This window comes from Narcine bancroftii, chromosome 4 (genome assembly GCF_036971445.1).
Source record: "Narcine bancroftii isolate sNarBan1 chromosome 4, sNarBan1.hap1, whole genome shotgun sequence".
NCBI lineage: Eukaryota > Metazoa > Chordata > Chondrichthyes > Torpediniformes > Narcinidae > Narcine > Narcine bancroftii.
In genome coordinates, this window is record NC_091472.1 from 115982924 (window position 1) to 115995802 (window position 12879).

At 41.4% G+C, this 12879-nt stretch overlaps 1 protein-coding gene across 2 annotated transcripts in view; it reads left to right on the forward strand.

Annotated features, from left to right (window-relative positions):
- Positions 1–11481, forward strand: part of noc4l (nucleolar complex associated 4 homolog) — a 37749-nt gene extending 26268 nt beyond the window's left edge. For both annotated transcript variants that reach the window (XM_069932516.1, XM_069932517.1), the window contains exons 9-15: positions 3126–3237; positions 3660–3720; positions 4453–4563; positions 6864–7027; positions 7708–7790; positions 8930–9043; positions 11265–11481. In XM_069932516.1, the coding sequence (XP_069788617.1) occupies positions 3126–3237; positions 3660–3720; positions 4453–4563; positions 6864–7027; positions 7708–7790; positions 8930–9043; positions 11265–11378 (759 nt within the window). In that variant the 3' untranslated portion in view covers positions 11379–11481. The remainder of the gene's footprint in view (positions 1–3125; positions 3238–3659; positions 3721–4452; positions 4564–6863; positions 7028–7707; positions 7791–8929; positions 9044–11264) is intronic.
- Positions 11482–12879: the final 1398 nt, after the last annotated feature.

Here is a 12879-nt window from a genome sequence, read left to right on the forward strand (position 1 = left end):
AGGAGATCAAAAATCATTTGCAAATCCGTGATCAGACTCTGCCCACCAGAAGAGATTGAACAGCCAGGGGGCCTGTTAAAATCAACCTGACAGAAGTCTTTGAAATTTAGAGACATTTGATGCACCAAGTGGGTTTGCAGAAATCAGTGCTGAATAAGTTAGAAGGAAAATAGTGAACCTTCCTCCTGCCGGTGGGGAGAATGAGTAGAGAGGCCACACCCTCAGGGAAAAGTGAAAGGGTACAGCAGAGAGGGATGAGAGAGGACAAGGGAGAGTAGTAAGAATTAGGTGTGGGTCCAGGTGGAGCTTGCAGAGAGCTGTTTGTGCCTAGTATCTTGGATGTCTGGCTTGGATTATGGGGGCCTTGGAGACTTCTTGCTCTGGGGTATTAATGATTTATAATGCCTCAGCTGGACATGGATGTTGGCCTAGATTTTTCATTCAATAAACAAATGATGGTGGTCCTGTTGACTTCCAAGATCTCCCGGCTTCTCTGGTTGTGTAGACTTTCCCTTTTTGCAGTATTGTCTGTTAGCTAAACACAATCTGTGCCACTCTTACTTCCCAAGGCTTTTTAGTGACTTAAAATGAGCTCAAAATGATAAGTCTGCAAGGGACCTGGATGTTACTGAAAATTATATTTTTTGGCAGGCAGGTCTGCAGTGAAGACGAGCACCTCTCCTTCCTCAGAAGCCTGAGGAAATTTGACATGTCACCTGGTTCCCTTCACAAGTCTACAGATACATCATTGAAAGTATGCTGTCAGGGTGCATCACTGCGTGGGACGGGAAATGTTCCACCCAAAACTGTAAGAAACTGCAGAGAGATATGAATGTGGCTGAGGCTGACACAAACATCCTGTCCGCTCCAACTCCATCTACACCTTCCACTGCCTTGAAAAGGCAGTGAACGAATTAAAAGACTCATCCCACTCTGGCCACACTCTTCACCCACCCCCCACCTTTCCATTCAGAATAAGATTCACGAGTGTGAGATTGCATACCACCAGGTTCCAGGACTGTTTCTTTCCTGCTGTTATCAGACTCCTGAATGAACTTCAAAATAGTAAAATGATGTTGTCTTTGCTCTGTCCTAACTGATCTCACTCTGTAACTCTCTCTCTCTCTCTCTCTCTCTCTCTCTCTCTCTCTCTCTCTCTCTCTCTCTCTCTCTCTCTCTCTCTCTCTCTTCTGGGAGTTAAATAACCAAACAAAATCCCACATAGTCAGAGTGGGCAGACTGGGAAATCTATCTCCTTTTTTTTGTTCATACTTTATTTAAATTAAAACCACTTAGTGAACATATTACAATATTTCAAACTTAATCCAAATACGTGGATTAAAGAGAGTAAAGAAATACAAAAGAAAGAAAAACCTCCTATAAATCCCCCCCAACCCCCTACAAACTAAAAAAATAGAAAAGAAAGAGAGACAAGAAACCCACAGCAGGAGTACTTTTCGATACCTTTAAACATATAAATATAGAGACCTATGAGAAAAAGATTATGTTTGAGATTCATTTAAATTTTAATATCAACAGTTTGTCAATATGGGCTCCATATTTTACCAAATGTATGATATTTATCTCTTAAATTATAAGTGATTTTCTCAAGTGGAATACAACTCCAAACTTCTGCATACCATCTATCCATTCCCAAATCAGTATCCGACTTCCAAATTATAGCAATAAATTTTCTAGCTATCACAAGGCAAATTGAACAAATTTTACTTGATACATATTCAGTTTTAATTTGGGTTTAATCCCTCTAACATCTCCCAGTAAAAATAACATTGGATCCTGTGGGAATCTTACTCCAGTTATTCGTTCTAATAAATTACCCATTTCAAGCCAAAATGGTTTAATTGTGGAATGCTGCCAACTTGAATGTGGAAAGCTATCTTCTTGAGGAATCTGGTGTTCTGTGCTACCCTAGAAATCCTCAGCTGTAACAGACAAGAGAGGGTTAAAAGCACCCTGTGTTCTCTCCAGAATGTTCGTCTTTTTATTTCTTCATTCAATGTAGGAATTGTTGGCAAGGTCAGTGTTTGATACCCTGGCCCTAACTGTCTAAGTGGGTTCTTGACAGTTTCAGAGAACAGTTGAGAACTGACCATGTAGAAATGTGCTCAGGCCAGATCAGTTAAGGAATCTCCTCCCCTGAACTGTATCAGTGAACTAGGAGTTTTTATACCAGGTTGCTAATGTCACATTCGCCTTGGCTGATGCTAACGTCTCATCGGTTGTCTATAGGTTGGGACTAGCTCTGAAGCAATTTGCATCCTTGTCATAATGGAACGAGTTTGTGGTGAGATACGAGGGGCAAATGACTTGTCAATGTGTGGGAATTTGATTTGCGGACTGTTGCTTATCAATAATGAAAGTTTAGGGCTGTTTGAAGGCCTTTTTGCCTTCAAAACTTATTCGTTTTTCAAAGTTGAGTAGATTTATTTGGGTGGAACATTGTGTCTGAAAGGCAGCACCCTTAAGCAATTCATTCTCTCTCCTCCATTTTCCCCCAGCACTGACACTGAAGCCTTGGGATTCCCTCTGTGGGCAGGATTGGTCTGCTCATGTGATGAGTGAATGCTGCTGCTGTGATAAATTCTCCACCCTCACATTTATTGTTTTAACATGTGGGAGAGAAGTATCCCCTTCAAACTGTTTTATTGATGTAGATCATGAGAGTTGATTGTTACCAGGCAAAATCTATGGATGACCTGGTACAGGAACCAAGCAAAATATGGAAGAAATTGAAAGAGAAATGAAGAGCGCAAGATTTGGTGGGCAAGGAAGAGTTTTGACCAATGGCATTTCCCCAAGATTGACAATTTGGAACTAGCTCAGCTTCAGGCAAAGGACCGCTGCCTTTTTTTGCCTCTGAACTTGTATAAACCCTGTAAACTTGTTAACTTTCCCCAGTTATCGTGAAAGGTTGAAGATGTTAACTTTTTTCCCCTAATTCACAGAAGCTGCCATATAATATATTTCTAAAATTTTATTATGAAAACCAAAAATTCTTGTTAGAACCCTTTGGCCTTGACTTTTGCCAGAGGGCCTTGTACAACTACTATCCCTTGGCCATGATAAACATAGCTACTAGGTCTGACATATTCCTGTTTTCGCAGCTACCAATCGCTCTGTACAAGAAGGTGCTGATGATGTTGCACGAGGCTGTTCTGCCACACATGAACAATCCAACCTTTATGTTAGATTTCTTCACTGCTGCCTACAACATAGGTATGTGGGCCATGGTGGGGTTTTAAATCAATTGACCCTGATTCTTTTCAGTTGAGTGTGTCTGCTCTCTGGTGCGCTGGCCCACGTGTCTCCTAGCCAGGACTGGCCTGCACTACCTGGTTCATTGTGCAGTAGTGTGTCTTGGAGATGTGGCTCCTGGCTCCTCACACCACCATCGCTCCCAGACCACACCAGCTCTCAGTCTTAGAGTCTTAATTTAAAAAATTTTCATCCATTCTTTCCTCGGCCTGCCTCTAGTCCTGCGACTCTGCAAGAATTCTCCACTTTCTGTGTGTCCCCAACCCTGACCTGTGTCTCCTATTTATTATGTGACTCATCTTTCCAAAGGCTGCTGCATTATTGCAAGCTTTGGGCTCTGCCATCTGGGGAAGTTTTAACCACTGTTGTCTTTGTCTCTGCAGGAGGAGCTATTAGCCTACTCGCCTTGAACGGACTTTTCTACCTCATTCATCAGCACAACCTGTAAGTCTTGCTGTTGAGCCAAGATGAAACATTTGTAACCCATAGCCCTGAGATCCTTTCTTATTGCACTAGGCCCTCTGGAAGTTTTGACTTTGTACATGAGAGCATTGCTTGTGATCTTTCAGAAACAGCAGGTCTCCAAAGTGTGTCATCTGTGTGAAGTTGTTAGTGTGCTTCAGACATATTTGTGGTCTGTGTGGAGTCTGCATATTGTTGAAGAATTTGGAGTGTCTGTGGATTCCTTGATAGCTAGAAATATATATGCTACAGCATGTGTAGTGCATGTGGCATAAATATTGTTGGTATTTATGCAAAATATATGATGATATGTGTAGGTGTGCATGTGTGCATTTGGTCTGTGTTGTGAGCATATGGAGTCACAAGTGCAATCTGTTGTGTGTGCACATGTAAATTAGGTGGGCAGTTGTGGGGGCATGTACTGTGCCAGTGGAAGTTTCTCTCATTTACTGTTAATCTGAATGATTATGAGCACCTCCATTAAATTTCCCCTTGCCCTTCACTGCTCAGAGGAGAACATCCTGCCTCTCCACACAATGCCAGATTCTAGTACTGTTCTAGTTGACTGCTTTCCATTTTTATACCATCTTCTGTTTTGAGGCTCAGACACCTTTTTGTCCATTTCAGAAAGTGCCTCACTTAATGAATTCTTGAACCTTTGCTCTGTTCCTGTATGTGGTGCTCATGCTGACTTTGTGTTTTTTTTTCTTGCAGAGAATATCCAGACTTTTACAAGAAGTTGTACAACTTGTTGGAGCACTCTGTGCTCCATGTGAAGTACAGGGCCCGGTTCTTCCATCTGTTGGACCTCTTCCTGTCTTCCAGGTTAGCATGTTACTGGTGTGGCTGCCACTTCTGCATCCTGCTCTTGTTTATCCTTTCTGAACCTCATTGCCAAGCCTTGCGTTGACTGATTAGATTTCTCTATAATATAAACAAGAGCAAGAAGATAAAAATCAGATAGTGAACGCTTGTTAAACTTGTACAGACAGGACATCTGCAAAGTTTTCTCCATTGCTCTCTACATGTTCCCCTTCTGCAGTGTTCAGGATACCATTTGCCCTAAATACTCCCTCTGTCAGCCTGAACCTTTCCTCACTTGTCTCCACATTTTATAAGCCATCTTTTGGACAGATCTCTCCTAACTCGAAACACTTTCTAATTCTGTATGTGAATCCTTTTTTTTTAAATTTTTTATTTTTCACACTATAAACCATATTGATCAAGATACATATACATTTTCCTTCTTAAATATATACAGTGTTGTTTTCTCCCCCCTTCCCTCCTCCCCTCCCTCCCTTCCTCCTTACCTCCCCTCCCATTTATTTAAAGTTCAGAATATAAGATACGTTAAACCCGTCAAACAATGTTGTCACTCAATAAAAATAAACAAGAAATTCTACTGAGTCAATTCTTTTCATTCTCTTCTCCTTCTGTCATTTTAGGTGGTAGATGTCCCCGGTAGGTTTTCTCTATTATGTTTCATATATGGCTCCCATATTTGTTCAAATATTGTAATGTTATTTCTTAAATTATGTTATTTTTTCTAATGGAATACACTTATTCATTTCTATATACCATTGTTGTATTCTCAAGTTATCTTCTAATTTCCAGACTGACATAATACATTTTTTTTCTACAGCTAGGGCTATCATAACAAATCTTTTTTGTGCACCATCCAAATCGAGTCCAAATTCTTTGTTTTTTATGTTACTTAGGAGGAAGATCTGGGTTTTTTGGTATATTGCTTTTTGTGATTTTATTTAATATCTGGTTTAGATCTTCCCAAATTTTTTTCACTTTCTCACATGTCCAAATTGCATGAATTGTTGTTCCCATTTCCTTTTTACAGCAAAAACATCTGTCAGATACTGTTGGGTCCCATTTATTTAACTTTTGAGGTGTTATATTGTATCATACGTAACCTTGTGTTTATTGTATTTCTCATAGTTCCTGAGCATAACTTCTCCCATGTTTCCTTCTTTATCTTTATGTTTAGATCTTGTTCCCATTTTTGTTTAGTTTTACCATTTGTTTCCTCATTCTCCTTTTCTTGTAGTTTAATATACATGTTTGTTACAAATTTTTTGATTATCATTGTGTCTGTAATCACATATTCAAAATTACTTCCCTCTGGTAACCTCAGACTGCTTCCCAATTTGTCCTTCAAGTAGGATTTCAGTTGGTAGTATGCCAACACTGAGTTATATTATCGTGAGTTATATTATATTTATCCTTCATTTGTTCAAAGGATAATAATTTATTTCCCGAAAAACAATTTTCTATTCTTTTGATCCCTTTTTTCTCCCATTCTCTAAAGGAAAGGTTATCTATTGTAAAAGGGATTAGCTGATTTTGCATCAGTATTAGTTTTGGTAGTTGGTAATTTGTTTTATTCCTTTCTACATGAATCTTCTTCCAAATGTTGAGCAAATTACGCAATACTGGAGAATTCCTACGTTGTACCAATTTTTCATCCCATTTATATAATATATGTTCAGGTATCTTCTCCCCTATTTTATCTAGTTCTAATCTAGTCCAATCTGGCTTTTGCCTTGTTTGACAAAAATCTGATAGGTATCTTAATTGTGCGGCTCTATAATAATTTTTAAAGTTTGGTAGTTGTAAGCCTCCTTGTTTGTACCATTCTGTTAATTTATCTAGTGCTATCCTCGGTTTCCCCCCTTTCCATAAAAATTTCCTTATAATTTTCTTTAACTCCTTGAAGAATTTCTCTGTTAAGCGTATTGGTAATGCCTGAAATAGGTATTGTATCCTTGGGAAAATGTTCATTTTAATACAGTTTATCCTTCCTATCAGTGTTAGTGGTAAGTCTTTCCAATGCTCTAAGTCGTCTTGTAATTTTTTCATTCGTGGATAATAATTGAGTTTATATAGATGGCCGAGGTTTTTATTTATTTGTGTACCTAGGTATCGCATTGCTTGCGTTTGCCATCTGAATGGTGCTGTATGTGAATCCTTGTGGTCATAGAGAATATGCAGACTTCACACAGACACAGAGCCAGAGATTGGAATCGAACCCAGCTGCTGTGCCACATGATAACTTTGACCCTCTCTTTTGAGTGTGTAAAATAACTGCTTGATTTCTCTCTCCCTGTCCCCAGCCATTTACCTGCCTACCTTGTGGCAGCATTTAGCAAAAGGCTATCCAGGCTGGCTCTTGCTGCACCTCCTCAGGCCCTGCTACTGGTCATTCCCCTCGTCTGTAACCTAATCCGTCGTCATCCATCCTGTGGAATTCTTCTTCACCAGCCTTGTGAGGTTCCAGGTATTGCCCCTTCTTAACATCATTTGTTAGAGTTGGAAAAGTAAATTTTCTCTTAGTTTAAGTTCCATGGACAAGATGTTGGTGGAGGCATTCTGAATATGTCATGGCTCATTTTGTTTGTTGTTCTCACACAGAATTGTTTATTGCTGCATGCATGGTTTTATGTAGATGACATTTAGCCTTTCAAAGGGGAGTTGGGTCAATGTCTCAAAGAAATAAACTTACAGGTGGCTGGGAAAAGGGAGTGAAGTAGTGGGACAGCTTGGAGTGTTTCCTGGTGAACTAACTGGAGACTGGTATGTTTTCCAAAGTAGTTTGCTCAAAATCCACATCGCTCCTTATTCTGAAATCATTTAAATTTTATTCTATTTTATTTGAACTATTGGTTTGATTTCATTCTGCCTTGTTTGAGTAACCAGTTCAAGGAGCCACATTAATGGCTTGTTGCTCTCGGTTTCACAGCAGTTGATTTGAATTTATATTTCTATTTTGATAATCTCCTTTTCTTGTTTCTTTTAAGGGGTAGTTGGGAGGGAGGAGGGAGGGATTAGGTTTATATACCACATGTAGTTTCTATTTATATATAATCCATAATTAATTGAAATGTAATTGTGGTTTTTAAATTTTAAAATAAAATATTTAAAAAAACCTGTTGCTCATTAACTGTGGATGTTTTCCAGATCTCTCTGCTGATCCGTACTTAATGGATGAGGAAGATCCTGCAAAGTGCAGAGCAATGGAGAGTTCTTTGTGGGAGCTACAGGTGTGTTGGTTTATAGTTAGCATTTCCTGCATATTTGAGATCACCTGTCTTTACAGGCCAGCCAGATATAGATATTTTCATGCCAAACTAAGGCTGTAGGCTCTGTGATTGTAGTTAATACACAAAAGTGCTGCAGAAACTCAACAGGTCATGCAGCATTTCTTGAAGAAGGGCAAAGACCAGAAAAGTTGGTTATATATCTTTCTCTCTTAAGTTCACTGCCAGACCTGCTGTGTTTTTCCATCTCTTTTGTGTATTAAATAGATATTTTCATCCCAGAGTCTTCAATATGAAGTCACGTGGACATTTATGGAAAAATTTCAGTTAACAGCAAGGTCAGAAGCAGACTCTTGAGCTGCTTCTTTCAGTCAGTGATCAGAGCTGATCCTAGCTGTAATTTCCCCAGCTCCACAGAACAATACAGTGCAGAAACACACCCTTCAACCCACGTTGTCCATTATTTAGCAAAAAAGACACACCCCACCTGCACACGGTCTGTGTCCCGCCACCCTCCTGCCTGCACATAGTCTATATCCTTCCACCTCCCCCCCCCCCCCCGCCACCTGCACACGGTCTGTGTCCCTCCACCCCCAGCCTGCACAGAGTCATAATCCCTCCCCGCCAAACTGCTTGCACGTGGGCTGTATCCTTCCAATGTCCATAAATGTGTGCAAAAGTCTGCCAACTTATTCAACAGAACACTGACAGCTGAGTATCCACAGCCCCGGAATTCCAAAAATGTCCAATCCTTGAAGGGAGGAAATTTCCCCTTCCATTCCTATTTAAATGGTCATTCGCTCTCCTGAGTTTTTGCTGATGCTGTTCACTGTCCATCTGAAGGAAGCATTCATCCTATTGAACTCGGTTTTCAGGTATCTGTTCCTTCCTTTGTGAATCTTTTCAATTGAGATTGATCTTATGACCTCCAGAGCCCCCCTGAACACAATCTTCTCTCTTCCATCTCATCAACAGAATCATTCTATTTTGCATTAGTTTAATGTGTACCAAATATTATTTTCTACTTTGTGGGCATGTGATGTTCTTCCCTTATTGATCTCTGCTGAGGTGCAAATGTGAAAGAGATTCTTTTCTGACTGGGTGTCACTACCTCTGTCTGCTTCCTATCTTCTTCACTCTAGACTCTGCAGCGACATTACCATCCTGACGTAGCCAAAGCAGCAGCCGTCATCAACAGAGCTTTGTCAGACCAGGAGACAAATCTGTCCATGCTCTTCGATCTTTCTGTTCCACAGGTGGGTGAGGATGTTGAACATCTGCTGAAATTCAGACTGCGCGTTACTGGTGATATCACTAGTTTGCGGTTTTCTGAGGAAAATGATTGCAGTCATGGAATGGGATGTGTGGAATTCTTAAACAAATCTCACCGTCCCAGGTCAACCTTCCTATGGTTTGTTGTCAGTAGAATGTCCTCAACAATCAGCTTTCTGAAGTCATGCTGTGGCAGTGAGGACTAGGATAGCTCACCAGAGTTCACATCCACCATGCAAGCAGTAAAATTCTGCTTGGCAGTGGGTGTACTGACCAGGATGTGTTCCTGACTTCGAATGCTGTGTGTGGCATTTCTGACAGGGCCTGATTATGACGAGTTTGTCATACATGTACAATGCACCTATGCGCTGAAATTCTTACTTGCTGCAGCCAAACCGGAAGAGGGAAGCTAATTAAATTAAAAGATACAATAAATATGTCAGATGCAAATATTCTCAGTAATCCATGCAAAAGATACATGACTTGCAATAGTGCAGACAATCCATGATTAGTGTAACAAGGGAAGGTTCAAAAGGCTAACAGCTGTTGGAAAGGAACTGATCTTGAACCTGGAGGTGCTGGTCTTCAGGCTTCTGTACCTTCTACGTGAAAGAAAGTACTTGGTAAGTTGGTTGAAGCAGAAAGAAGAGGTTGTGACCAGGGTGAGGGGTTCTTTATGATGCTGGCTGCCTTCTTGAGTTAGCTCCTCATAGAGATGTCTGCAATGTCTGTGATAGATCTGGCTATGTTTGCTACCCTCTGTACCTGTGTTGCTGGGCAATTTAATTACTGAACCAGGCTGAGAGACATCAGCCATTAGGCTTTCCACAGTGTACCTGGATTTGACTCTATCTCCACAGAGTCTTTAGAGAGTAGAAGCGTTGATAGGCCACCTTCACAGTTGCCTCAGTTTACTGGCTCCAGGAAAGATCTTCTGAAACTGGGAGCTCAATTTTTTTTTGCCTTGGGGAGAAAAGGGTCACGATCTGAAATGTTGGATGCTGCCTGAACGGCTGAGCCCCTCCATCTTTTCTCTTTGTTTGCCCATTATTACTAATAATATTTTGCCGCAGATACTAGATGATTAACTGGATTTACAGACCACAGCGGCTGGGATAGGATTTGAACCTGGGTCACTGGACTTTTAGGCTGCGGGTTAGTAGTCTGGTAACTTCATGCTCCACGTAGACCTTGAGAGAACATGCAGGGTCTATGTATTCAGCACCTGAGGTTAGGATTGAACAGTTGTTGGAATAGTGAGACAGCAACATTACCTGCAATGGCACCCTTGAGCTGGTTCCTGAATGGCCCCTGTCTTGTACCACTGGATATGCAGATTAATGGTTGTCATTGCTGGTCACCAGCAGCTAGAGTGATGGCAGGTGAAAGGTGACCCAGGGGTACCCAGATGATGGGAGAGGTGGCCAGGCTTGACTCTGAAAAGGAGAGGGAGGGAACTTGAAGTTTGGGGTCCAGGTACATTCAACTGTAATGTACCCAATGCTATTGATGGAGTTTACATAGCAAGTCTTCCTTCAAGGCCAGAGTTGGAGGGACATGTACAACAAAAAGTGCCAAAGTAGACAAAGACGTGTTGTGGAAGAGCATGTTGCTAGCAAGGCCAGTCAGTAAGCAATAGGAGGGGGTGTTTAAAAGCCTGGCAAGAGGGCTCTTGGGAATCGCAATTGCAGGTGCTGGAATATTGAATGAACAAAGAGAAGCTGGCGGGACTCAGTGGGTCAGGCATCATTTGTAGACAGAAATGGTCAGTCAACATTTTGGGTCGGGGCCTTTCATCAATTTCCATCCATTTTAGTTCCCCTCGCCATTCCCATACAGATATGTCTGTGGAAACTCTAGAACCAGACTAGGATGGGGGTTACTTAAAGTTAGAACTGCCATTAGGTTCAAGGCTGTCCTGGAAGAATACGATATGTTGTTTCTTAAGTTTACCTTTGGACTCACCCTGATAATGGTTGAGGCCAAGGACAGACATGTTTTTTTTTGTGGTGAGAGAAGGGGGTTAAAATGGCTTGCAACTGGGAGTTCCAGCATGGGCCTACAAACAGAGCTCAGGTGATTGGTGAAGGAAGTCCCTAAGTTGTGGAGACAAATGAATGAGAGTTGGGGGCAGTCCCTTCCAGGATGGGAATATGGGCTCTGTTCTCACAATCTGTTGACCTCTTTTTTTTTTATTGAACACAGCTCTTTGAAAAGGAACCAAACAAGAGAGCGAGAAGTGTACCCCTGGAATTTGAGCCTGCAAAGGGGTTAGTGTGCCAGAATGACCTGATCTCTCAGCACTGGGCTTTGGAATAACAGTTGCTGCAACTATTTGAAAAACATTGTGGCTAAAAGTGAAACAAGTAAAATTAACGACGTTCTGTCTTCCTTTCTAATAAATTTATACAGAAGAAAACTATTCTAGTTTGTGGTTTGACCTGTGTAGTGATGAGGCCAAGATTGTTGATGATCAGACCCGACTTGATGGAACTGTTAGACCCACACAGTAAACAGGGCTGGGGAAACCAGGCTCTGTGTTGGCCGAGCAACCCAGGACCACGGAGCAAAGTGTAAGGACCGCGGTCATTCACCTCTTGCACCATCATCAAATCCTCTTTGTGCAGCCAATTTCTTGAAACGTGCCACCTGTGAAAAAACAATCAGAATCAGGATTTAATGTCATGAACAAATCGTGAAATTTGGTGTTTTGTGGCAGCGTCATAGTACAGTCTTACATATTATAACCATCTTACGACATTATTGAAATAACAATAACACTGCATGAAAAGTAAGGCAAGTGTCCTTGGTTCATTGATTGTTCAGGAATCTGAGGGCCACGGGGATGGCTCTGTCCTTGTGCCACTGAGCCCTCACCTTTAGGCTCCTGTACCTTTTCCCCGATGGTAACAGAATGAAGAGGGCATGGCCTGGGTGTGAGGATCCTTGAGGACAGAGGCTGCTTTTTTTAAGACACTGCTTCATGTACATGACCTCAGTAGAGTGAAGTCCGGTGCCTATGATGTCACAGGCCGACTTAACAATCCTCTGGAGTTTACTCGTGTTCCGAGAGTTGGCACCTCCAAACCAGGCAGTGATGTAACCAGCCAGAATGCTCTCCACAGTGCACCTATAGAAGTTTACAAGTGTCTTCGGTGACATTCCGAATCTCCTGCTGGCGACTCTTCTTTGTGATTGCATTAACCTGGAGGCTCCAGGACAGATCGTCAGGAATTTGAAGTCCACAATCATCTTGGTTTTGCTGACTTTGAGCGCAAGATTGTTGTCGTTACACCATTCAACAAGCTGATCCATCTCCCTCCTGTTCGCTTCCTCATTTTTTTATTTAGCATTTTCAATCAACATGGAGTTACAAAACATACAAAATCAAAGAAACATCACAGATATATATTCCCTTACCAAAAAGGAAAAAGAAAGAGGTAATTCTCCCAAATGACGTGACAAAAAAAATCATGTTTTCCAAAAGCATTAATTACATACAGATGAACCATTACGTGATTCATCCAGAGCTCAGAGCTTACTTCCTCCTTTAAAGGATAAATGTCTTGGTATAGACATCGCTAGGGATACTGGGGATAGTGGTATTGGAGACTGGAGGGGGGGAAATCATCAAAAGTTAACCCCCATATATCTTAAATACAGTTCCTGTACACTTTCTCCTTGTCGTTTGTGATTCTGCTGACAAATGTCGTGTCATCAGCAAATTTGTAGATAGCATTGGAATTGTGCATAGCCACACAGTTGTGAGTGTATAGCGACTAGAGCAGTGGGCTAAGCACATATCCTTGGGGTGCGCCTG